At 33.7% G+C, this 27,608-nt stretch overlaps 3 protein-coding genes across 6 annotated transcripts; 2 read left to right on the top strand and 1 right to left on the bottom strand.

Annotated features, from left to right (window-relative positions):
* The first annotated feature begins 158 nt into the window (after positions 1–158).
* On the top strand, positions 159–13,979 carry LOC128193139 (uncharacterized). The gene is made up of 4 exons (XM_052866417.1): positions 159–315; positions 694–842; positions 12,054–12,130; positions 13,440–13,979. The coding sequence occupies exons 1-4, from the start codon at positions 210–212 to the stop codon at positions 13,576–13,578; spliced, it is 471 nt and encodes a 156-aa protein (XP_052722377.1). The 5' UTR covers positions 159–209; the 3' UTR covers positions 13,579–13,979.
* On the bottom strand, positions 5,817–25,472 carry LOC128193138 (tubulin delta chain-like). 2 transcript variants are annotated; one of them, XM_052866416.1, is made up of 14 exons: positions 25,281–25,472; positions 24,817–24,997; positions 24,565–24,660; positions 22,049–22,101; positions 20,917–20,995; positions 20,462–20,520; positions 19,924–20,065; positions 19,415–19,567; positions 19,050–19,145; positions 18,569–18,641; positions 18,262–18,403; positions 17,925–18,082; positions 8,431–8,608; positions 5,817–6,843 (listed from the first exon to the last, which is right to left on the bottom strand). In XM_052866416.1, exons 2-14 carry the CDS (start codon positions 24,909–24,911, stop codon positions 6,512–6,514), a joined length of 1,656 nt encoding a protein of 551 aa, XP_052722376.1. In that variant the 5' UTR covers positions 24,912–24,997; positions 25,281–25,472; the 3' UTR covers positions 5,817–6,511. The 2 variants fall into 2 exon arrangements, 1 of the variants encoding a protein (XP_052722376.1); XR_008244597.1 differs by lacking the exons at positions 5,817–6,843; positions 8,431–8,608 and adding exons at positions 16,474–16,852; positions 16,938–17,080 and having other exon boundaries at positions 25,281–25,458.
* LOC128193135 (histamine H2 receptor-like) lies at positions 22,186–27,274 on the top strand. Of its 3 annotated transcripts, none has more exons than XM_052866410.1 (2): positions 22,186–22,429; positions 25,505–27,274. In XM_052866410.1, the coding sequence occupies exon 2, from the start codon at positions 25,558–25,560 to the stop codon at positions 26,911–26,913; it is 1,356 nt and encodes a 451-aa protein (XP_052722370.1). In that variant the 5' UTR covers positions 22,186–22,429; positions 25,505–25,557; the 3' UTR covers positions 26,914–27,274. The 3 variants fall into 3 exon arrangements, with proteins under 3 accessions (XP_052722370.1, XP_052722369.1, XP_052722371.1); XM_052866409.1 differs by lacking the exon at positions 22,186–22,429 and adding an exon at positions 24,933–25,030; XM_052866411.1 differs by lacking the exon at positions 22,186–22,429 and adding an exon at positions 25,145–25,293.
* Positions 27,275–27,608: the final 334 nt, after the last annotated feature.

A 27,608-nucleotide genomic window follows, 5' to 3' on the forward strand; every position in this document is an offset into this window, starting at 1 on the left:
TTTAATATATTGGGTCATTCACATCAATTGTTACATTGATTACATTGTTTAACTTCAATATGCTTCATTTTATTCAAAACACGAGAAGACTTTTTCCGAAAACGTCCGAAAAATTTAAACGAGATGACGTCAGATTCGTCGTTTCGGTAAGGCATGAGGTAAAAATAGTACTTTCGGAACTAACTTTACCCTAGTTTACTTCACCAAAAATGAGTTCAGTTTTTAACGAATTGAATCAAAAGTTAGCTTTATTATCAGTGACAGGCCTAGCTGCAATATTAGGATTGAACTCTTTCCGGGGATTTATTCACCACAGTAGGATTGTTTCATAACTACTCATTTCTGCTCGACACATGTAGTTTAGTTCGAATTTTCTTTAAAATCTCGAATTTCCTCAAACGTCTTTTTATTCGGCGTATGCTTGATATTACAAAAAGCTTCAATCATAAGTTCATATTTGATGTTTCGATTGTTAAGATTTAAGTTGTTATGTGTTTTTAATATATAAATTTTAAAACTTTAGTGATATAAAAATTGAAAAATTAATAGGACCTTGGTAATATTATAACTATTAATTATATTATATATTAATATATATATATAATAAATTTTTTGTTCTTTGCTTGCTTGTCAAATAATTTTATGTAGACTCTATACCTTTTGTGAGGCTGATTGCTATCATTTTTTGTGTAGAGAAGATTAGAGAGTCCGGATTTTACAAAGACTCTTTGGAAATGGTCAATCACTATCCTCCAGCTGTGGAACATTTAGGGAAGCCTATAAAAGGTCACAGGATAACTTATGCAGATCCAGAGAACAAATTGACAGACACTGACATTTGTGTAAGCTTTGATTGATATATTTTTTTTAATTTCAATGTGTTCCAGTCATTGACAGGTTACTGTACAATGCATATTTTATTTAAAGACTGTATTTACTATTGTATCATGCATACTTATACTCTGCCCCCAAGATATCATCACATCTTATTTTGCTTAATTATTTGATGTTTATAAATACCTCAGGGTTCACACAATGTTCATTCAATTTTTTGAAAAAACCCAAGGTTTCTTCTTTGAAATGCCCCTATGTAGCTTGTCGAATACTGAGTGAAAAAATATTAAGTCTACCAATATTTTGCATTGAAAATGCCATAAAAGTAACCAAACAATAACAATGAAAAATTGTGCTGTGTGCTGAGATTAGAAAAAAAGTATCAGCATTCCCAATTATAAATCCAGTAGGAAATTTAATGTATTCACTCTTGTTAATTTTTCCAGGTAAAAAGAGATGAAGACTGTCAATGAAGAAATCTTGTATTGATTTCAGTTGTACCTCTTTTACATATATTTTTCTAAAGACCCCAGGGGGTAGGGTGGGGCCACAATGGGGGTCAAATTTTTACATAGAAATATATAGAGTAAATCTTAAAAATCTTCTTCTCAGAACCTAATTAGCCTGAAAAGCTGAAACTTGTGTGAAAGTATCCTCATGTAGTGTAGATTCAGAGTTGTGAAAATCATTGCCCCCACGGGTAGTGTGGGGCCACAAAATGGGGTCAAATTTGTACATAGGAATTTATAGAGAAAATCTGTAAAAATCTTCTTCTCAGAAACTTATCAGCCAGGAAAGCTGAAATTTGTGTGGAAGCATCTTCAGGTAGGTAGATTTAAATTTGTGAAAATCATGATCCCTGTGGCAAGGGTTGGGCCACAAAAGGGGGTCAAATTTTTACATATGAATATAGAGCAAATCTTTTAAAATCTTCTTCTCAAAAACTAATCAGCCAGGTAGTTTGTATTATGACTCCATTTAGCTAATTTCATCATACCTATTGTTCCTCAGGTGAGCAATGTGGCCCATTGGCCTCGTGTTTGAATGGATGGAACTGTAGCTCCATGGTCCTTCAACCCAAATTTTACATGGAACTACAATTCTCTGTATGAAAGGAATTGCTCTGCTATAGCTGTATGCAAGGGCGTTGGAACAGGGGTGGTGGTCACCACCCCAAAAATTTTTGCCAAAATATGATTTTTTAAAAATTAAGGCTAAAGGAGTTTTATAATGGCGATCTGTGTTCATCGAAGCGGCAGTGATTTTCTAAGAATTGGAGCGGCGAAGGGGGAACTCTCTTTAAATTTATATAAACAAAAATGGGGTATACATGTATAAACATGTTCCCGGTGTGTGTTGACAATTAACAGAGCATATTAATTATATAGATTAGAAATAATGAATATATGTTCTCCAGCTTTGTCACAATGTCAGATCCCCTGTCGCCCCAATATCAAATACCTTTCAATGCCTCTGGTATGTAATAAGACTGTTTCTCAATTCATGAAATTCAAAGGCTCCTGCTACTTTTCCTCCTCAGTGTTTATATATACATCACACATACTGGTAAATAAAAAAAGAATAATTTTTATTTAATGGTTTATAGATGCAAGATATGGACAACTGATGTCTTTTGTTTTATGATCCAAAGTCCCAATTCATCACACTTTCTTCTCTTAGGTGAAAATAATCCCTATTCATATGATAGAATATGGAGTCAAAACGATGTGTGGTTTGCAAAACTGGTGCTAAGGTTTGAATTAATTCTCTGCAATCTGGTTCCAAGTTGAGCCGTTTGAACAAAAGCATGGACTTTGGTAGGATGTAACTATCTAGTTTGCTCATCAAAACAAGCTGTCTAATATGGACCTTTTTTTTCTTTTCTCCCCTAAGAGAATTTGAAGCTCATTCATATAGATTGTCAAAATCAGAAAGTATTTTCCCTCCAGATCTGCCCTGTTGTCTGAAATTGATACTGTTCCATGATATATAAATCCCTGGGTGAAGTCAATGTATTCATACCTGGTATCTATTAGCCAATGACTGGACAGTGTACCATTAATAGACTCCGCCTTCATCAATTCAGCGTAATTGTCACACACTGCCCAAAGTCCAAGCTCTTAACTGTTAAAATGGCTCTATTCTAAAGTTAATTTATATGAATTCCCCTATCCACCTTTCAGGTGAGCTTTTCTGATCAAAATTTGTCCGTTGTCTGTCGTCGGCGTTGGTGTTGGCGGCATTGTCGTTGTAAACTTTTCACATTTTCTTCTTCTTCTCCAGAACCATTGGGCAGATTTCAACCCAATTTGGCACAAAGCATCACTGGGTAAAGAGGATTCAAGTTTGTTCAAATGAAGGGCCACGCTTACTTTAAAGGGGAGATAATTGAGAAGTATTGAAAATTTGTTGGTATTTTTCAAAAATCTTCTTCCCTTCAAAAACTATTTGGCCAGAAAAGCTTCAACTTGTGTGGAAGCATCCTCAGGTAGTGTAGATTCAAGTTTGTTTAAATCATGGTCCCAGTGGGTAGGGCGGGGCCACAATAGGGGGATCAAGTTTTACATAGGAATATATACTAGAGAAAATCTTTTAAAATCATCTTCTCAAAAACTATTTGGCCAGAAAGGCTCAACTTAAAATGGAAGCATCCTCATGTTGTGTAGATTCAAGTTTGTTCAAATCATGGTCCCCGAGGGTAGGGTGGGGCCACAACAGGGGGATCAAGTTTTACATAGGAATATATAGAGAATATCTTTAAAAATCTTCTTCTCAAAAACTATGAGGCCAGATAAGCTCAAATTAAAATGAAAGCATCCTGAGGTAGTGTAGATTCAAGTTTGTTCAAATCATAGTCCCTGGGGGTTTGGCGGGGCCACAATGGGGGAATAAATTTTTACATAGGAATATATAGAGAATATCTTTAAAAATCTTCTTCTCAAAAACTATTAGGCCAGAAAAGCTCAAAATAAAATGAAAGCATCCTGAGGTAGTGTAGATTCAAGTTTGTTCAAATCATAGTCCCTGGGGGTATGGTTGGGCACAATGGGGGAATAGATTTTTACATAGGAATATATAGAGAATATCTTTAAAAATCTTCTTCTCAAAAACTATTAGGCCAGGGAAGCTCAAATATGAGTGGAAGCATCCTCAGATAGTAAAGATTCAAGTTTATTCAAATCATGGTCCCCGGGGGTATGGTGGGGCCACAGTGGGGGAATGGATTTTTAAATAGGAATATATAGAGAAAATCTTTAAAAATCTTCTTCTCAAAAATCATTAGGCCAGAAAAGCTCAAATTTGACTGGAAGCATCCTCAGATAGTGAAGATTCAAGTTTGTTCAAATCATGGTCCCAGGGGGTAGGGTGGGGCCACAATTGGGGTATGAATTTTTATACAGGAATATATAATAGAGAAAATCTTTTTAAAATTTTTTTTTAAACTATTAGGCCAGGAAAGCTCAAATTGGCTTGTAAGCATCCTTAGATTGTGTAGATTCAAGTTTGTTCAAATCATGTTCCCTGGGGGTAGGGCGGGGCCACAGTTGGGGATGAATTTTTATATATATAGAGAAAATCTTTAAAAATCTTCTTTTAAAAACTATTAGGCCAGGAAAGCCCAAATTTGAGTGGAAGCATCCCCAGATCGTATAGATTCAAGTTTGTTTAAATCATAGTCCTGGGGTACAGTGAGGCCACGATGGGGGATGAATTTTTACATAGGAATATATCGAGAAAATCTTTAAAAATCTTCTTTTTAAAAACTATTTGGCCAGAAAAGCTTAAACTTGTGTAGAGGCATCCTCCAGGTAGTGTAAATTCAAGTTTGCAAAATCATGGTCCCTGGGGGTAGGGCGGGCCCGCAATGGTGGGTTGAATTTTTACATAGGAATATATAGAGAAAATCTTTAAAAATATACTTGGAAAGTTTTCAATCCAAAACTCAGTACTTTGTGTGAAAGCTCAATTTATGCAGATTTAAGTTTGATGATCGAATCATGATTCTCTAGAGAAAAGTGGGGCCACTAAATGGGGGGGGGGGGGGGTATACAGGATAAGAGATAAATCTTCTTAGAGGTTACAACAACAAAAGGGGCTTGGTATTTACCAAAAAAAAGGATGTGGACAAAAATTGGCAGATTTTCAATTTTTTTTAGCAAGATCTACTGTACTTAGTTGTAAAGATATTTTGATTTTGATACTGTAATGCTAATTTGATCAGAGTTAAGGATCAGGTGAGCGATGTGGCCCCTGGGCCTCTTGTTTGTGTGTGTGTGGTTTTTATTCTTCATCATTTTCATCATATGATTAAAATCTTTAGAGATATTTTAATTTATTTTCTTGTTAACTCTTATTTTAATGTATGAATCAATAGTGCTTTGTTTAACAGCTACCGTTAATTAGCTTATTTGGGGGCAAACTACCTTAATTTGAACGAAATCTTCTAAATCATCTTTCGATCTCTAAAATTTAAACAGATCTTTTATATCAGCGTTTGAACCCACAGGTTTTTAATCAGTTGCAGCGTAATGTATTAGAAAACCTGTGTTCAGACGATGCCTTTATGTTAATAATTTACCGAAAGGCAAAAGCAATCAGATCTAGCCTTCGATTTATAAATGAATATTAATTAAACCAATAGCCTATATAATTCTTTATGAATTTTGAGTCCTAAATTACTTTCAGTTTATTCAGGAATATTTTGATATGTAGAGTAAAAAAAGATGTTTAAAAATTCTTTTGTAATAATACTATTAAACTCTGCTGTGACGGTTCAAGTTAATATTGTTTTTTTTAAAACTCCGATTCCTCATGCATTTATTTAATATATTTTTTAGGAGCACTACTTGTCAAGTCTTCCCAAGTATCTCTAGAAAATTTTTAAAAATTGGAGAGTTGGAGAAAACTCATTAATCAATTGAGAATTGATCTTAATTAATGAAGATGATAACTTGTAAATTGTACTGGTAATTTTATATCATATTAGCTAGGGTCATGATATAAAAAGAACAACTGCACAGGAGTAATGAGACAATTTTGATGTGGGATTCATACTGGTAATGCTAGTCATGCTTCAGAAACTCCACATCGAAGTATCTGGTCTGTTATAAGTTTGCTATACCCTATATCCGGTAATTTTCGCGATGATCTAATTTTCGCTTTTTCCGCGATGTCTTTTGAATTGCAAATTATTGAATAAACAGAAATTATATTCTGTATTATTTCCTATAAGAAGCTTTTTAAATCGCAAAATATGACTGGCGCAAATGAAAAATGATACACATTTCCCCCATATATGCAAATTTTGTGACATGCTAAAAAAAGAACCGGATATACGTTATGTTGCAAACTGGTGCTCTTTTACATACTTGATGGGTTGTCTGAATAAAATTGGGGATGAAGAACAAATCAGATAATGGTAAAATTAATGACGAATTTTCTTTGTTTGTTTTTTTTTTTACAGCAATATGTATAACAAGACTTTGCCTTTAGAATAAGTCATGGGCCAGGTGATAAGATTGAAGTACAAGAATATTAATACTGGTAGTCCAATTATTCAATTGAGTGGCAATAACTAATACCGGTACTTACAAAAGTGTTAATTGCTGACATTGAAGTTGAAAAACAGATCTTCTTACAAACTAAAACTGATAAATCTCTATTACACTTGGTATGTTTAATTTAACTCATCAGGAACACAGAATGTACCAGAGCTAATTGTCTTCATGCTGCATCCTGCTGTAGTGCACCCTGCGTCTGGCAAACATGTATTTAATTTATTACGAGTGTTCATCCTTAAACCGGTAATTATAATTTCAATCTCATCGGCTCTTTCATCTTCTTCTTCCTTCAGAATAGTGGTCACAGCATCACTGATCTCCTGACAGTATTGTGGTGGGGTGGTTGTTGGTATCTTGCATTCTTCCTCACCCAGTCGGAACCCTTCAGCTTGCCCATCCTCAAATCCTTCTTTTTTGCCCTCATCATAGCCTGTTTGGGCAGTCCTTTCTAAAATGATAATTTGGAATTATCTGTAATTTTTTTTGCCTATCTCTGCCTCAAACCAAAAAAGGAGTTCCAACATTTTTACTTTAAGTAAGAAAAGGAAATTCCTTGATCACAATTCTGAGCAGTTAAAACATGAAGCATTAATTTAAAATTGAAAAAAAAACTCTTTGTTTTTTTTTTACCTTTATACATGTACTGGTACATGCTGCAGTTATATTTCATTGCATCTAGAAATCATTTTATATACTTGCCATGCATATTTCTACTTTTAAAATTTGTGGATTTATGTATATTCAATGGTAAAAAATTTGGGTGTTGAGGTGAAAAATAAATTAAACCCAATGGCAATGCAATGCCTCCCCCCCCCCCCCTTTATATATACTGCTACTCAAAAATTCATGATGAAAAATGAAGTACACATGTATAATATCCACCTACTCTCATCAAGACATCCAAAAAAAAATTTTTTTTTTCTGGTTGCATACTACCTGTATATGAAAGTATTCCAACAGTTGAGCTCGCTCATTTTTATGATCTTGTGCTTTGATACGAAATGGCTGGATCAAGAAGTTTTAAAAACACTCGCGTTAATTAAGTTTCTGTGAAAATTGATAAACTACAGGTGTATACCATATTTTTTTCCCCTCAATTCTACCCAATTTTGAGACCAAAAATTTACAATTTAAGTGCTAGGCTGAGTCGCAAAATGCTGTCATAATCATAAATTGCTTTTTATAAAACAATGTACATGGATTATTTGGCATTAAATTGTCCACTTCCTGACACATAGAAGGTAGGGATCCAAATTAACATATGGCACCTGATAGGTGTGTGTTGTTGACAAGCTTATAGGCCACACCAATATAATATCTTGTATGTTGGACATCCTTGTTTATAAATTAAAACTATTTGAAAGACAAAAAGTAGAGCGGAAATAGAACAGAAAACAGTGCAGAATTTCCTGCATGCGGGGAAATTAATGATAATATCATTTGCATAGTTTTATTTAAATCCGAGCACGCGGATTCGACAGACAAGATATTATATTGGTGTGGCCTTAGTGGCCATTAAGTTGTCTAACTGTACAAATCTTTTTTATGACAGAAACTGAATACAGATGAATCCATGCATATATATACACGTACAATGGATACTATTCAACAAATAGATTAATTAGTTGTTCATTTGAGAAGGTATCAGCTTTCAATTTGTAATCTGTTGATATGAAGTAGAATATTTCCAACCTTTTATTTTATTTCATACTTTACTACTATTCAACTAAATGAGCATCAGTACCATTCCAAATTGGTAAAAAAAAGAAATATAATGCATTGTTAGAGGCTCTAGAATCATCCTGATTGTTTGCCCATTATGGATCATAAGCTTAATTAAGTCTTTTAGCTTAACTGCTGCCACAAATGCTTTAATCTCTCTACCTATTGCTACAATAATGTGCCCTCATCCAATTTTTTATTTTTGTTGAGTCCAAAGTTGCTTGCAGTATAAAGAAATGATTTTGCACCATTTTATAGATCCAATGGAAATTGTAAGCTTAAAAAAGTCATTGCAGCTCATCCATCTACTTACCATAAAGTACAAAAATTTCAGCAACACATATTGAAGCATATCCGAATGATACTAAGGCAGTAGAAGCCACTACGACGGTCAGTCCGGTAGAAACTAGGTCAGATTGCATATGGACAGACATCGGAGCCAGGGCTATCAGTAGAATGGCAGGAAAAATACCATAGATTTTCAGCCAGATCTTAAAAATAAAATGAAATCTTAAGGTCAAGATCTAGTAAATGAAAGGTGCCTACAGGTTTATGAAATTGAAGATATAAATTCTTTTAATGATATCGATGCTTCATAGCAATATCTTTGTTTCAAAGGCTGTACCGGGGCTTAAATATTTGGTAGACACAATGAAAAATCATGTTTTAAACAACCATTTTCTATGAAATATGAAGGATAAAAGTAGCAAATCTTTGAGTTTTGTCCCTTTTTTACTAATAAAATATATCTAGAATGCCTACAGTCTCTCCAAAAACGGCATCTAACAAGCTCTTGACCTCCTCTTTAAAATGATGTCAAATTAAATATAGGTACCGGGATTACTTTTCCCGTGATTAAATATAGAATGTAAAAATATTGTTTTATTTTCTACATAATTCCTTTAAAGCCGTAAAATACGGGAAAAGATTCATCAAATAAATTATGACGTCATAATTTTCTAGCACCAAAAAGACAGTCTGGGATCATTTACTAGACCTTGACCTTAAAGAACGTTGTTTGTTGACCAATATAAAGCATCCCAAATGCTAAGCTGGTCAACTCTAGGCTATAATGTATCTGATGATTGTAAGGAAAATATAGATAAAAGGTGTAGTCTAATATATAATAATACAAGAGGCCAATAGGCCTTAACGGTCACCTGAGTAGCATATAACCCAAACACAAACTTGTCGAGGAGTCTCATATATTAATTTAATTGGGTTTCATTCTGGAGTAGAAAAATTATAAATTTGTAATGACGACCACCCCTCTGCCTGAAAAAAAGAACTATGAAACCTATAATTTTGGCAAAAAGCTCAGATGACTTAATAAATATTACATGTAATATAAATTATACAAATATTGACTTGGGTTGAAGACAACATTGATTATATTAGCCCCCGAGGGACGAAATATTGTCCAATCATATTTGTTTTGTTTAATATATGAATTAACAAACCAAAATTTAAGAAAGTAATTGAAAACAGATCGCCGTAATTTTTTCAGCTCAACAAAGATTTCACAAATTCAATTTTGTGCAAATTTCATTTCCAAAATATCTTCAGCATCAAACAGTCACTGGTGATACTCCACCGACCGTAAGAATTAACATACAGATGTTCTACTTGATTTTACTTCACAGTAATTCACAAATCCTTCGATCTGTTATGACAGCAATGCAAACCGTCGCATTGCGCATCCTTTGTTTTTTGTCTTGACTGACTGCCGATTATGACGTCACCTTGTTTTGGTGTTGCGAAGAGTTATTTACGTCATCGTTGAAGAATCAACAAATCAGAGGCGATTATTTGAAAAAGAGGGAATGTTCTCTAGATATTATTCCTAGCCGTTCAATATCAACAAAATATTGACCGGTCAATATTTTTCGGACGAGCTAATATTACAATTATTGAATATTTGTCTTGTAGAGTTATATAGTTAGAATGTACTACTGAATATAACAAATATATATGTTATATTTATATTATATTAATATTTTGATAATGCTGACCGAGCTTTGAGTGTACGGAGGACATTTCCCTTGTACCATTAAAAAGGATTGATGAGAAGATTTCTCATATTAAATGAAAACAAATTAATAGCTCCGAGACTTTTTATTAGGAATATTCAGGGACTACACAAAATCAGCATGATGATGTCCCACTCAAATTCCCTTATAATAGGACTTGGGTATTTCTTTTATCTAACTGATTTACATTATCTTTAAGTTCATTACAATGTACTTTCACTTACGTTTTACAATCAATTCATTTATTATTTAAAAGATGTATAAGTATAAAATGCTTTCTTTGAGGATTTATTCAGGTTATGAAGGTAACAATAATTGCAACAACAAAAAATTACATTGGGTCATGTAGTTTTTCATCATTGTCGGTATATATATATACCTTCATATTCTGCGTGAATCACCAAAGAAAGCTTTTTATTGTTTTAAATCTGATTTAGAAGAAACTCACCATCTTTTCTGTTTGTGAAAATCCCCGCTACATGAGTAATGTAAGATGTTCTTTCACGTTGTGTCCTATGTGTGTGGGTAATGTTTTCTGATTAGTTGTTATCCAGGATAGGCATTACGTAACACATTTTTTGTGAGCTTAAGGTGCCCTCAGCAAAGACATTTGTTTATATTATTTTTCATAAGCTACGTACATGTACCCTACCTAGCCGCCACAGATGTAGCCACGCAAAATAAGTTATCATTTCACTTACTGTGCATATATTCTACATTATTTCTGAACACAAAATTTAGAACTCATAGTCTAATTACATTTACGTGCATGCAGTTGTATCATTGAAAATTGGAACAGTGTTATATACTACATGAAGTTCTCTGTTTCTTTTTTCACTCTTGAATTCTTTGATAATATAAAACACTGGCAAACAAATTTTGAATTGCTAATTGATACAGGTATGTTTATAAAGAGGTTATTTGAAAATCTGACAAATTGTTAATTGGGGGGGGGGTTCAAGAAAATTCAGTTATTAAATACACATAGTAAATTTACAGAAATAAGGCCTCTGATCAACCCCACCCCAGAAAACACAATCATCCCTTAGACCCCCCCCCCCCCCCCCCCCACTTCTTCTCCCTCCCCCTTCTGGGAAAAAAACTAAATTTTGTTTTCATAACGAAGATTTGTGAGCTTTGTATCTCTCGACTTACAACTTGACCAAGGACACTCAAATTTTTGTTCAATACTGAACTTTTGAAGCATTGTAAACATTAAAAATAATTCAATTACCTTGAACTACATGTACTAGAAAAGTTTCAATTAAGGTTAGGGTCAGCTAGAGCTTATTTCTTTACAAGTCTCTCATTACTCATTACAACATCCTTTGTGAAAGTGAAGCCCTTTAAGGTGGTATATGGGACACCTCAATATTGTGACACATATATTCGATTTCGAAATAAACAATAAAATCAAGTATTCATTTGATAATTTTGTTCTCTCTCACCTAAAGTCTGTCCCAAGTTATTGCTTCCATCACTTTTTGATGATTTTTAATTAAAATACATGTACCACTGAAAGAAATACTTTTGAAATTTATAAAAGATAAATTTATCCAAGATATCTTCATTGACCCATTATCATTTTTCACTCATAAATGTTCACAGGGACGAAAAAAATTTCTTACCAAGATTTATAATGGGAAATGTTCACATCTTTTCACCATTGGAACTCAGTCGGAATACCTCGCACAATTTTTCATCATTATCATCCGGGTTATTTAATAGCTGATGCAATGCAAAATCCCCGTAGACTTCCTATTTTGGGTTGTGTATTGAAACTTATTGAAAGCAGTAGAGGGGGCGTTTCAAACACCATCTCAATGATATCTGATCGTAGCTGTCATTGTACATAAATACATTTACATGTAACACAATTGAAGATTTTTTGGTTTCCTGTTGACAGGTTAAGGTGCCACTGCACGGTCCAGAGGGAGATGGGATTCTGTACACTTGGGCAACAAGGAAGTCAATGAAGGATAAGTAGGTGTCAGAAATGTAGAACAGCAGTACTAGATTAAGGAGGCTAGAGGGTCAACAAATTACCCACCAAATTTGCCATAAAATATTAAATATGATATTTTTGGCCATAAATTATTATTTAGTACAGAAAAGCTCCGCACATTGTGGCTTTGAAATTTGACAAATTTCCTATATTTTTATACAGAGCTATAAATGGCGAGGAGCTCCCTTCGCGAATTTTAAAATCTCGCCATTATTCTTTGAGAGTTGAGAAGTATGAGAAATAAGGATAAAAGTTCTACTTTCTCGATTTTATATTTTCGCGATTTGATACCAAAAAGCGGGATCACAGAATTAAGTACTCGCGTAATATAAGGAATTTACAGTATATAGATTGAGCCTAAAAATGGCCGCGATCATCCAGCACTCTTACCTGTTTAACTATTTAGATGATTGAATTTGACCTTGAACTGGACAAACAAATTACAGTAAAACCCATTTAGTACGAACACAGATATAGCGAAATTTCGGATATTGCCGAGTTTTTTTTTTAGTCCCCGGTAAAAAATCTAAACGAATCTTTGCAAAATTTAATGGTCATAACAAATTTGGATATCATGAATTAACAGAAAAAGCGAACTTATTTTCTTATCCCGTAGAGGTGAATAATAACGAAATTTAACACTTGTATAACGAAAATCTCTACAATTCAAACAAAATTGCTTTACCATTTAACATAATAGTTTGAATGAATTAATGTTCAATCAATTTTTAAATTCACAATCCGATTATTAAAGGTATCAAAAGAATGTTTTTTCAATCTAAGCCCTATAATTACCAAAAAGTGTGGTCTGGTGATAGAAATACGTAAATGGGGAATTCGCTATAGTTATTATTACGAAAACGTTATACGGATACAACGAATTACGGATATAACGAAGTTAATCCATTGGTCCATAGGATTTGCTATAACCGAGTTTTACTGTTTATAGCTTGATTGTTAATGTTAAGCCATCTATGATCTTCAACCCTTCGAGGGCTGCGCTGGACTCTATCTTACTCCCCACCCCACCCCCCACACACACACACATGCACAAAACCCACACAGACATTTATCTTGGGGGCCTAAAGAAGAAAATTGATACACTCATATGTGTATTTTAAAATAAATGCAGAATAATTTAATATTAAGAATTTATAGATAAGTCACAAATAACAATGCGTGTTATCAAAATAACTTAAATATATGTTTGCTAATAATAAAGGTTGCATCGGACTATTTTAGCAGACAACAGGACTTACATTTGGCCATTTTTTTTATACACTACAGGTGGATCATCGACAGATTAGATATAAAGATCCTAAATGGTGGGAAATGGACTTTTTATGTCAAAGAAGCACAGCCAGAGGAACTGAATGAAAATGGGACAGAAGAAACAAACAACACAGAGGACGAAAATAAAATTTGATGACAAAAATGGCAAATTTAAAAATATCATCAATATTTCCCTTGCCTTGACACATGGCTGTCTGTGATAAAATCTGTGTTGAAATTTGACATACAGGTACCAGGGGTACTTGAAGGCTTGAACGAATTATTTCCATTGGTAAATCGTGTGGAACAAACTGGTGTTTGTTAGGAAACCATACTTGACGTTTTTTCTAAGTGAAAATGATGGAAAAAATTTGTACGGTAATTTGTACAAAACTCCTAGTTTTTTAATGTTTGTTAATTTGTGAACCTTGTGCTAAAAAGTTCCACAACATTACCATGCATTTATATTAGAGACTATAATTATTTATTTATATCATTTTTTTATTTAATAGTAAATGTTGATTTCAAATAAATTGATGAAACTGTGAAAGTAAATACATCTTAATAGTTTTTACACTAGTGAGTAATATAAGAGGGTTGTTAAAAAAAGTTTGCGGATGAGGTGATTTACGGAAAAATGACTGCATACTTTGAAGGATGACGTATGTTTTATTGAATGCGGGTTATGTATTTTTTCTGCAATGTCGCCACCGTCATATCCCGCATGAATCACCAAAGAAAGCATTATTGTTTAAATGAACACCTGTTTGCCTAAACTGATTGTGGGATCATACCATAGGAACATCTGTGTGACTACATTAATTTTAGGATCAAACACTATATTTAACACCAGTGTGCCTACATTGAGTGTAGGATCTAGAACAGGAACACCTTTGTGCCTACACCTATTGTATGATCGTACATTATCAACACCTTTGTGCCTACACCTATTGTATGATCGTACATTATCAACACCTTTGTGCCTACACCTATTGTATGATCCTACATTATTAACACCTTTGTGCCTACACCTATTGTATGATCGTACATTATTAACACCTTTGTGCCTACACCTATTGTATGATCGTACATTATTAACACCTTTGTGCCTACATTTAAGGCCAGTTTACATGGTAAAGAAAGCTGTATTAACCAGGTGACAGTCATGTGTTAGCACTTTTACATGAAATTTACACTTTCCTAGAATCATACATTTCACGCGTTCCAATAGAGCATGTCTTTATTCTTTACAGAGCCGTATGAAACTTTGTCTTTAGCCAACCAGAGGCCTGGGATATGGACAACTCTTTATGATACATTAACTATTGTACCGAAAATGTCAATTATCAGGCGTGTACATTTACACAATTTAATGCAGTCAACAAAATGTACTTAAAATAAACATCTTTCTCTCTTGGTGCTTCAATGTCGGCAAAAAACTGTATTTTTGGAAAGGTGTGTTATGTTGTTTTTAAATAACAATGAAGGGGAATTCAAATCTGTTTTGTTGTGTGGACATGTGAGGAACATATTACAAAAGTTGTATATGACAAGTTGTATACAACATGCATGTACTGCCATGTACTAGTAAACCGACCTTTACTGTAGGATCATACAGTATGAACACCTGTTAGCCTACACTGACTGTAGGGTCATACAGTTTGAATACTCTACTATTATAAACAAGGCGTAAAAACCTAATGCTTTATATAAAGTCTCATTAGAAACTTATGGTGCAAATGTAGGAACTACAGGGACGAGAATGTCTCCCCTTTTTTTCAGTGAGGGTGGGGAATATCAATAATCCCCACTTGCCCACTCTTTCATTTGATTACTGCATCTTGTATGAACGAACAAAAATATACTAGTATACTGTTTGGGTTGGGAATATTTATTGATCATTAGTATAAATAACTGTAGGGGCACTTCTTGATGCATTAGACAATATATGATTCAAAGACAATTTTCAAGATACCGGTAGTTGACTAGGGGTTGGAACAGCAACAACTCCTCAATATTACAAGATCCCTTCATTTTGAGCCCAAAACAATATGGATAATACGGTATATACATGTACCTTATACATTCAATTACATTTCATTTTCCTTTATACAATTTATATAAATAAAAACCCAATTCTTACATTTTTTGTTGTTATTAACTTAGTTAATTTTTTGGCAATGGGCACAGCTAGGGGCTATATATCTGTTTTGACCACAAATTCTTTGTACCACAAATAAATAAATTAGTTTTTCCTGGTATATCTTAAGCATCTTTTTCTGAAATACACTAGAAAACCATGAGAAAGAAGAAATAACTAAAGCACCCCCCCCCCCTTTCCAAATAAAATCAACCTCAAAAAACAGGCTGGTGGATTGATCTACAGTTGCATTCAGATCAACATTTTGCAAAATTATCTAATACATATAGGTACATACTGTATGGTATGATGTCTTGATTGATGGGGACTTATTTTTTTTTTTTTTATCTATGGTACATAAGTACTAATGGGTAATGTTCAGACAGTGCAGTAGAATTTACCTAACTGCAGAAAAGACAAACTGAGTTAAAAACACCACTATTGAACTGGATTGAACTGGTAGATTGTTACATGAATCTCAATCAACAGTTAACCGAGTAGTTTGACAGCACATATACTACGGGTATTACAAATATTAGAGGACACTACTTTGTTACAACAATATATGTATAATATATAATGTTATTATAGGTTTTCAAGTCTTTTAACATGCAGCTCCTTTTTGGGGGTTTTATTGGTTGGAAAGACAACTATTATGTTTTAAATTTCATTCAAGTGCATTCTTTTATTTAAGATGTTTTATCATTATTTTGTATAATACTGTACCAGTAATTGCAATAGCAAAGTAATGCCACTATTCAATGTAATGTGCAATTATCAAAACGTTTGGACATGACCTCTGAGCAGGTTGTTTCAGATGTTTGTCTGAGTGGTAGCATACTAGAACAGCTGATTTTAACCAGATTGCAATATGCAGCATTACTAAAAGAAAAAAAAACACCACCAAGCTACTTTAAATCAATGTACTATCTTTATTATTTCATAAAAATGTGAATTTATCAGATGGTAAACATTGTCAAAGAATCTTCTGGTAATTCTATTGTGGCTAAACTTTTAGCATATTGCATACTCCTCAACTCCAGTTTTATTCCATTGGCTCTCATTCCATCACATGCAGTAAAACATAAATTTCTCAGAAACACAAATACCGATAGTCTCATGCGCAGTACTTCACATGTTCCATTTGTATGTCTGTCTATTGTAGCAAAACTGTCTGAATTAGCAGACACTCCACCACTGTTAATAAAATTATTCCAGCTTTAAGCTTAGTCCATTCTTTTTAAAGTTGAGAGCAATGTCCTTATCCTTTGTGTGTATGGTCTTGGATCTGTAAAGGAGGGAAGGAAAGTGTGTGCTATGAATAAAACTTAGTAAGTATTGGATCAGCAAATGGTACATGTACTTGTACTTACAATGTGTGCCCCTGTGCTCTCCAAGGACAGTAAAACAGGCAGCTTTGTCTTTTGTTGATGGATATGACTGTACTTTATTTTATTGCCTCCTTGTAGCTATCAACAACAGAGGCTATTTCTTCAAATGCCCCATTGAAATCATCCTGCAATGATAATAGGTTTATAAAACCATTTGATTTGCAATGAGTGTTTCGTAATGTATCCCATAGAATAGAAGTACATTATGGTTTTCTCAGTCTGTGAAGGTATGCATCAAAGAGCCTGGATGTGCATTAATGAAAGTGTTTGCAATGCACTACGTTACTTAATAAACTGCATGTGTACACATAACAATTTTCATTCGAGATGTTCAGCTTACTTTCACTGTATATGAAGTATTTCTATGACTGATGAAACCAGATGCATGTTCTTAATTTATCATCTTCTTCATTTAAAACACAGTCTGATATACATGTACACTAAGTCTATATTTTAAATCCATTTAAAAAACTTCAGGTTTTTACCACTGTATACTTGTGATTCTAGATATTTTCTACAACTTGTAGAATTACATGTATGCAGTATGCAGAAAATATGCCATAATGCGCATAAAATTTGGGAATTCCCCTAGTTGTAAGTACTTGTCCAAACACGTTCAAATGCTTAACCTCTCTATTAAGACTTTCTCTACAACTCCATGAACAGAAAAAAAGGCAAAAACATTTATTGCATAGATCAGTTGATTTTAAATTTGGCTATATAATAATGTTCATAAAAGTCCAGTTACACTATACAGTGGACAAAAACTACATGTACCTGGTAGCTGTGAGTGTTCAGTGTGTATATTATGGAAAACAGAGAACTTACAGATGCTTAGCCTTGTAAAACTGTATTATTTTAATTAAGATAACATGAACATGTTTCCCATTCATTCACCATTCAGTAAATTCTCTCTCTCTCTCTCTCTCTCTCTCTCTCTCTCTCTCTCTCTCTCTCTCTCTCTCCTACCTCTGTGGCACCATATCTCCAGTACCAGTGTAGGTAGGCCCCAGCCTTGTACATTGTCTGGGATCTGGACAGCAGGAAGTCCAGGTAGTCTACCACAGAACTATGGTTAGAAGCGACGGACAAGGAGGCAGACTTAGAGCCAGAAAGGTTGTTTCTTGCTAAAAAATTGCAATACTACATGTACTTTTTAATTTTCAACAAAACAAGTAATACATGTACCGGTATATGAATTCACAATGGACAGAAGTAAAAAAGGACAGGCTTTTAGGATGAAATGAATTGTAACCACTGTTGATAACATATATCCTGTACTGGCTACAGGAATAGGCTGTCCTACCTGTCCAGATGTCTATAGGATATGGATTCCAAGGGACACAACTGTACGCATTTTTGACTTTCTTTTCCAGGGTTTTCATGGCAGAGTGAAAACTGTCGGTACTATCGCCTCTGGCCACAATCAGAGTAGAAAGACTCCTGTACTTGGACAGTATTCAGAAAAAAATCTTGGATTACCAAAGAAAACCTAATTGACTGTGCAAATCCTAATGAACCTTCAAAATATTAATTACACAGTGGATGGAAAAAGCTCTATATTTTTAGAAAAGAGTGTAAATCCAACTACATGTATAGGAATTAAAGGATACAGGTTTGCCATCTTTGTCGTATCTGTGGAGATTCAGCAATAGTTGACTCATCATTGCTTCCCAACTTAATTTGCTGTATTCACAAAGAAAAAAATGTATTTAATGCATTTAGACTAGCTTATACAGTACATTCCATTTATTTAAATCGCAACTTCTCCAGCCTTTCCAACAAGCAGAAAAACAATTTGAATTAAATTCACAAGTATCCTTCCCTTTTCATAAAACTTGATATAAATACAGGGCAGTTTATTATCAATTTGAGATTAAAGCTGAGATTCATAATATTCATTGATATATCCTGAAATAATTAACCAAATATAAAGAGACATTCAAAGCTGTCAACTAGATAATACTCAAATTGATGGGAAGCAACTCCATTTTGTATAAAATTCTAACATCCAGTGATGTTGTTAACTCATTCCAGTTGTTTTTCCGAGATCTGCCCAAAAGGTCAGAGAAGGTGCGACTAGAGATTTTTTACCTGCGAGCTATATGGTTAATCTGTACTATCTTATTTCCAGGATGTGGGCATAATGATCTAACCATCTCCCATGGTTCCATTCCAATACTTGCTCCACTGATAAACAATGTGATTAAAATTCAATAAAAGTTAAAAATATTTCATTAAGTTTTAAACTACTTTATTGCATATTCTCTCTCTCTCTCTCTCTCTCTCTCTCTCTCTCTCTCTCTCTCTCTCTCTCTCTCTCTCTCTCTCTCTCTTCAGTCATAGTTATTCAAATTATTTGGATTTAAATTGTATACTGAATAAATTGAAGAATTGATATCTCTCTCTCTCTCTCTCCCTCTCTCTCTATCTCTCTCTCTCTCTCTCTCATCTCTCACCATTTTGTTGTCAGTGTGTCTGTTGGTAATGTGACCCCACAGAGGGCAGCAGCGATGTTTTCATTCATCTGATTAAATGAAACAGTCTCCATTTTTTTCTGTAAGCGCTCCAAAATGAGGTCATTGTGTGTGAGAATGTTGCAGTCTGTGTACCTGTATAATTATAGCAAAACAAACAAAACAATAGGAGATGTTTGTAATGAAGTAGCCCCTTCAGGTAACCATACAAGGGCCCTGTATCTTAAAAAAACAAAAAATAAGAATTAAAATAGTAATTTTCTATTTATTGTTGAACAATTGACAGTTTTTATTGGTTTTATTTTTTTAATTTTTTGGGGAGGGGGTGTTTGAGGAGGGGGGGGGGGGTATTGATCAACCATCATATTCAAGAGTGTCATAATACAAGAACATATTCAATGAAATTTAAATATACAGTTAGTACTTCAAATGGATCATTTACTTTCTGCATGCAAATTATACAAATTGCTTCACAATGTCAAGCTACTCACCTGTTGAGATATGCTAGGGTAAGAAGGGAGTTGTAATGCTGAAGGGGGCTCTCCCCACTCTGACAGGGGGCAAAGGAGCAAGACACTAGGTGGCTCATGGGGTACTCATCTCGCACCATCTCACACAATCTCGATCCCAAACCTGAATAGAATTACATTTAAAATACACATAAAAAATGGTCATAAGGTAATTCATGGGATACTTATATTGCACCACCTCACACAATCCAGATCTTAACATTAAAATACAAGTTCATAAAAATGGACACTGTGGCCCTTGGGTCACTCGTCTCACAAAATTTCAAACAAAGTCTTGATTGGTGATGCAATCAAAATAATCTAAGTATAAAATTTCTAAAGTACCTGTAATATATATGCCATTATCAAGGTTTCGGCTGCAGTGAGTTGAATGTACATGTACATTTTATTGATATATAAATAATATTAAGTGCAATTTCATTACACAAGTACTACAATGTAGTACATGTATACTGTGTAAATTAAGTTTAAGTACCCACGCAGTTAAGACCATGCATACCTGATCCAGTTCCACCAGACAAACTGTGCATTAAGACACACCCACTATAGGAATCACACCTGAAAAATCATAAAAAATAAACAGATGAAATAAATCATCGTTTAATTATAAGACGCAAGTTTTCTGATTATCATTAATTTAAGACAGACTTCTTTATAATTTACATCAAAAATTCAAACAAATTCTATAAAATTTTTACATCTGGTGTCAGATCCTTTTCATTTTATTTTTAAGGATTCTTTCAATTAACCATTAGCTTGATGTATGTTTGATGAATTCTTGTCTGAATGTTACATGTACACTTCCTGAGAAACTTACATAGTCTTAACAAATGTATTTGTGTTTTTTAAATGTAATTCAACTACCCACTATTAACCATAATTATCTGGAGTCTTCAGATATATAGGTAATGGTAACGTATTTTTAAACCTGTATCCAAACAGACATTTTCATACCTTTCGATTTCTTTCCGCAACATTTCCATGGTATCTTCTACAATGTGGTCCTCTCCCTTCTTCAACAGCCCATTATATCCTTGATATATATGTAATTGAAATCATAAATTGTCTGTTTGCATGCTCATTCCCAACAAAAAGGTAGAATTGTACCCAAATCAGTTAGTTTTATTTTTCCCAAATCTCACCATTTATATCTCATTTTTTGAAGAAAAAAAATCGACCGTTTTTCCCCATCCTTTTCTTTATTTTATTAATAACTATCTTCTCTAATGCATAATGAACAAAGACAGTATCCTTTTGTTACCCTAGCTCCTATCTATCGGTACCATATAAAAGTTTAAGCAACATAATCAATAATAGCGAAAATATTTTTTTTTTTAAGGTGCATGGCCATGGCTGGACCTCTTTAGAATGCATAGTAAAATGAGTTTATAACTACTGGTATGACACACTCAACTTTCCCATCTATCTTCAATACTTTTTCAAATTCTCAAAACATGATTTGTCTATATCTGCATATAGTAAAGGTTATAAATATTAACTAAATTTTCATCTTTTGATAATGAAAATTTCTATAGGCTGCTAATAACTTTCAAACTTTAAGGCTTCACACTTAGAAAAATTATTTTGACAAAAAAATTATCTATAACAAGTTCTGAATCTAAATCATGTATAATTTCATTTTTTTTCTACATGTACTTGTGTTTCTATTTTTTGTTTGTTTTTTGCTTCCTTCATTAACCTTTTTAAGTAGTTACATGAAATATGTCAACAGCTTCCTTGAATATTTTTTCACTACTGGAGTTTGTTACAATTATAAATGGTGAAAAAAAAGTCAGTTTTATTTGGAGGAGAGGCAAAAAATTTATTATATTACCTATAGATCTATATTGATTGTTGAAAAGTAACTGATACATCACTCCGTTTCATAAAAAATGCAATCAATTACTACATGACGTACAAAAGGGAAAAAATATGTTGAAGTGGAAACTTAAGTCCTTATTTCTCTATTAAACTCATATCTTAATAGATTTGATCAACACTCATAGGAGAAAAAGATTTCCTGTTGTTTGTTTGGTTTTTTTCCTTTTTCAAATTTAATGCATATTTTAATTTTAAAAATATTTACCTAAAGCCCAGTTTGTTCCCCTGCCTCTTCTGCCAAACACCAAATTCTTCTTCCTGCATTAAGTCAAATATTGAAATGAAAAAAAAATAGCCACCCCTCCCCCCCAAAAAAAGAAATATGAAATGAAGGTGGGAAAAGATAAAGTAAATATCGTCTTACACTTTCAACAAGTATACCGGTAAATTAAATGCAGTGATTCATTGATACATTATTCATACATGTATTACAAGTTCCTGTTTTAATTTACTGCTGGTACTCTGAATATAAAAGCTTTGCAAATGTGAATTCTATTATATGTGATAAGGAAAGAATTCTTTGCAATTCATGGGCCGCGGTTTTTCCAGCAGAAGAATTAACTTCCATTTCTTCAAAAAACTTAAGGTAAGATCTCTTGAGCTTCATCTCCTTGTCAACATGGACATCTTTATTGGAGAAATCTATCCAGCTGTTGTTTGTGGGCTGTGAACATCTTTGATATTTGCTTAGGTGTTTTTATAGGTTCAACGACTAGAATACTGTACCAGTAAATGTCAATAATTCCATGTGCTTGAAATTTAACAGTTTGCTGTGTTGGATACCAACAGTGAATCAATTTTTCTATCATGAAATAATCATGATTATTATACTTTTTGAAATCTGATAGGTTTAGACGAAATTAAGACATTCCGTATAATAAAATAAATAGTGCCTGTTTGGGAGGGTAACAGTCGAAATTGACACCCCGACAAACGAAATGCTTTTTATGAGAGTAAATGAAAATTTACAAATGTTATTTTCCCTTATTTTTTTTTTTTTTTTACAAAAGCTGTTAAATGACTAGGTTAAGTTTCTCTTAACAGATGAGTAAAGTAATAGAAGTAAATAAAATCAAGCTCCCCTAAGTTGCTATGATAAAAATTATTTTGATTTAATGCACTAGCTGTGTTCACAATGGTTTCATGTTTCACAGAAAATTGTCTACTTGCAAACATAGTGAAATTAAAATAATTGTAATGTTTTCAACGTCTGCAGTATTCATCCTGTCAGTTTACCACAAGTAAGTGATGTGAGGGGTGTGGCTAAAGGTAACAGACAAGAGGTATAAGATCAAAAGGAAAGCTTGATGATTAGAAATACCGGTATTTTATTGTAACACATTCGGTTTAAACACTAAACCGTTTGAGCTTATAAAGGTTAAGCCACTAGCTACTGCAAGTAGGAGCATGACAGCACCATGATCCTTAATTAATACACACTACCACATCCTCCACATTATTCTCTATTTTTCTTTTGAGATTTCTATCTTTTGAAATCTCATAGGAGATTTGTCAAATCACTCTACGTGGGTTATTATGTTGTTCGTCTATGTAACAGATAACTGCCGTTCTGTAGCTCCCGTAAATTGCAGATTTTTACTATGAGAGGCACTGTTGCTCCCAGGTCGTCCATGCATCCAAATTTTTTCAGACCGGGAGCTAAAGACCTGCAGCTATGTAACAGATTAGTCTATTTAGTCTATTCCAAGTCACATTTTTTTTCACAAATATTCACATACCTGTCAAAGAAGTACAGTGAATGAACTAAAATTAATGATTGGTGAAAAACCAGATTTTGATTCTATTGAAAGAAAAACATTGTTCGATCAGCCAAGAGGTATTTAAAATAATAATTTATATATTTACTGAGACTAGTAATTAAGCACATGCCATCTGAGGATATCTTGGGGACCATATTATGCTCTGTCCCAAGTTTCTATTAATTTCCACCACTCTTTAATTGCTTAATATTTAGATAGTCATAATTACTATAGCTATGGTGCAAAAACTACATTCAACCCCTAGAATGAAAGAAGTTAAGATTTTCTGTTTTGAAAAGCCAATGTCCCTTCTGTCGCTTCAGGTTTCAATACACAACCAAAAAAAGAAGGTCTACACTCTACAGTAATTTTGCATTGCAAGCGAAATGAAAAGTGCCCAGATGGTAACGTTAAAAAATTGTGCAAGGTGTCCCAAGTACTATAAGAAATTTGATTTTTTTTTCATGCTAATTTCTCTGCATGGGCAAATATTGCTGAGGTGTCAATGAAGAAATCTCAAAATTTCCCCCTCGTATCGATTTTAGTAGTACTTCCTTAACATGTATGTGTATTCTCTTAAAAAATTAATTGTCAAAAAATGATGGAAGCACTAACTTAAAGGCCAAGGAAGGGCAATTGTGCTTTTTTATAAACGTAATTCATTATATCCTTTAGCTTATCAATGAGTTTAAAACTTATGAGGAGTAAAAATAACCTCATTATAAGCATCAATTCATTTTAAGTGTGTTCGCTATATTACGCATGTTTCACTGTATATAATCAAAACCTGACTCAAACTTGAGACCCTTCTGTTTAAAAATCAATGCTCTAACAACTATGCTAAATATGCTAAAGGGTTACCAGCAATCTACTGGCAATGAACTAGCACTGAGCCCACGTGCACACTATGAACTCATAGCAATACATTGTGGGGTTTTTTTTAAAATTAATTAATTCCTACCTAACAGTATTTGTCTTGTTTATCTTGGCGATAACCTTTGGTTCACTATCAATGTGAAGCGACCTCTGAGTTCCATCTTCATGAAGAAATGTTCGCCTATAAGTGAACAGAAATTTAAAAATTCATGAATATTATGCCACCATGATAACTTAAAAATCATTAACAGGCAGAGTTTTTAAAATGATAAATCTTGCTTTTCATTTGACAGTGGTACAGCTGTGCAAGAATACAATTTTGAATAGCATAAATTACCCATTTTTAACATTTTCGTCCTTAGCAGCCCTTTTCCAAAACGGTATACCGACTTGGTTACCACATTGGCCAACATGAAGAAACACAGTTGACATTTTGCAGATCGGGATCGGGATTCAAAAACATGGAACACACGTTCTTTAAATTCTTCATCCCAGATGATTCAGCCCTGTATGTTCCCCTATCAAATGATTAAACGCCAACTGGTGAATATGTACGTTTATGTTAAACACACAAATGAATTTGGACAAATTTTTCAAACCCCAATAACGATATTTTCTGATTTTGCAAGTCCAATTTAAACGGTTGCTAATGAACAATGACGATTGATATATAGGCCTAGCTTATATAGTACTTTAAGATTTGTGTTTTTCGCGCGTAAATTCAACTGGTCCATTTTTAGAATAACTTCTATTTTATTGATTCAGCTACCTGATTTGATATATTTGCGAAGATATACTTACAGATGGCAAGAAAGTATGTAGCCCTGTTCATTTGCTAATGAACAAAATGGCGTCATCGTTCAAGTGACGTAATACAGTACTCTTTTCGTCAAAACAGTAGGGTATCTTGGAAGTTTCTATTCCGATGACGCATTATTGAAAATTAATCACGTTTTTTACGATAATTTGCGATGACAATTGCACACATTGCATTATAGTACTTTCATCTTTGTTTTTATTTTCAGGTGTCAGTAAATCTAGGAAAGATCCAATCATGGCCAAAAATTAATGTTCAACAATGTATGTTTACCCAAATACAACCTATAAAATGGCCTTTCAACCAAAAACAGAAATGACTGACAGTGTTCTCCTGGCATTTGGGATACCGATCTTCCTGGCAAATATCATTGGCATTGTAGTTGTATGGCAAAGCACAAAGTTACCATTCCAGATCCGATTATTAACTTTGAATTTGTCGTATGCAGATGGAGGAATTGGACTTGTCATGCTTTTACCTCGCAGATGGCTATACAAGGAATGCAATGTACGAAAATATTTATTGGAGATCTTGGGAACATCCTCATTTTTGACCATCACTGCTTTTAACGTTGACAGATGCCTGGTTATTCTCTATGCTATTCAGTACACCATGTTCATCACCAAATCCAGAATCTTTACAGTGTGTGTTGTAATCTGGATACTCAGCTCATCCATTGTGTATCTACTGTATTCAGATGAACAATGGGAAACATTAGGCTTCTCATGCGAGGAGGCATTTGCCAGCAATTTGAGAACATCTAATGTGATTGGTCACGTAATCCGTACCGTCATTATCTTGATTAATGTCCTTATTATGGTATTATTGTGTTTGTATCTCAGAGACAGAATGAAACAGTTGTCTCGCACAGGACTGCAACAGTTCAAAGTAAAACATTGGGACTACCAAGCTGTTACTATTAAGAAAATTCTGCTCATTACAATAATGTTCACTGTTTTATATACACCATACATGCTTTGCCAATTAATTTTGTCCACACATGTTCAGACTCGAAGTGAATTTATCATTAAGGGACTATCTGCCATGGCCTCATTGCTGAATAGCTTTGTCAATCCTTTTCTGTACATTTTCCGGTTCAAAGAGTGTCGTTTCCAGTTCAAGTTGCTTTTTTGTCGTTGGAACAAGTCAATCCTTGAGGAGACAGAGAGAGTACGCAAACAAAGCTTTGCAACCTACACTATTGATGACAGCATGAAACTGAGACTACAAGCTATTCACAACAGTGCTTTGAAAAATGAAAATTCCGAAACTTCAAAATTGAAGCTACATGCAATGGACATAAAAGGTCAATCATCAACTAGTTCAGCATCTTCAGAATATAGGCTTCATTCCCATTTTAGCAGAAGATCTGTAAAATCTAATTCAATACCTTCAAAATCAAATTTATATAGAATTAACAGCAAGGTATCAGGAACAAAACGCAAGTCGGTTGGTTTTGCCCTTCCAGACAAGACATCAGAATCAACTACCGGTACTTGCAATTCAGATAATTCTCAGCATAGACTGTTTGCTGCACCCAGCAAAATATTAGAAAAGACTGATTCGGAAATATCCAGATCTGATCAAGAGGACACAGTATTACAGACATATCTCTGAAGAGTGTAAAAGGCAGATCTTGTGTTGAAAATTCACCGATATAAAATAGTTGATAAAGATTAACCAATTACCATTTATTCTTTTTGATTTATGTGTCTTATTTATTTTATCTGTCAGATTTAGATTTTAAGAGTCTATTAAAAAGTCAAATATTAGGGTAATTTTTTTTATAAAAGAATTCACAAGATCTACAATAATACACAGAAACTGCTGATAAAAAACAAACAATGAAGTACTAGTATTCTCTAAAATGTGTTAGTTGTTTTCTTTTGAAATCATTTGCCATGTTTCCATGCAAAATTCATAATAAAACATATTCTATAACCTTCAATGTGGTCTTTGCAAGTTGGCTGCTTGCCCATATCTTGGATCCGGATTGTTCACTGTTGTAGGTTACTTTAGCATTGCCTAGTCTTTTCAATATATCTCTTTTGCTTACAATTAGCCCTGTTAAAGGATAAATCGACACTAGCGCCAAATTTCTCAGCTGTACTCAATTTCGTTTCAAATATTTATTTGCTTAATAATAATCTTATTTTAAGGAGAACTGACATTTTTTTTAATTCCCCGGCAAGTGTACACCTACACTATACAGTGTTTGTTATGTTCGCCCTTTTCTCTTACATGTTGCCCTTTATACTGCATTTAGTTCGATTTCAAAATTCTGAAATCGTGCACATAACATCTCGGAGGCA

This window comes from Crassostrea angulata, chromosome 7, assembly GCF_025612915.1.
Source record: "Crassostrea angulata isolate pt1a10 chromosome 7, ASM2561291v2, whole genome shotgun sequence".
Taxonomy (NCBI): Eukaryota; Metazoa; Mollusca; class Bivalvia; order Ostreida; family Ostreidae; genus Magallana; species Magallana angulata.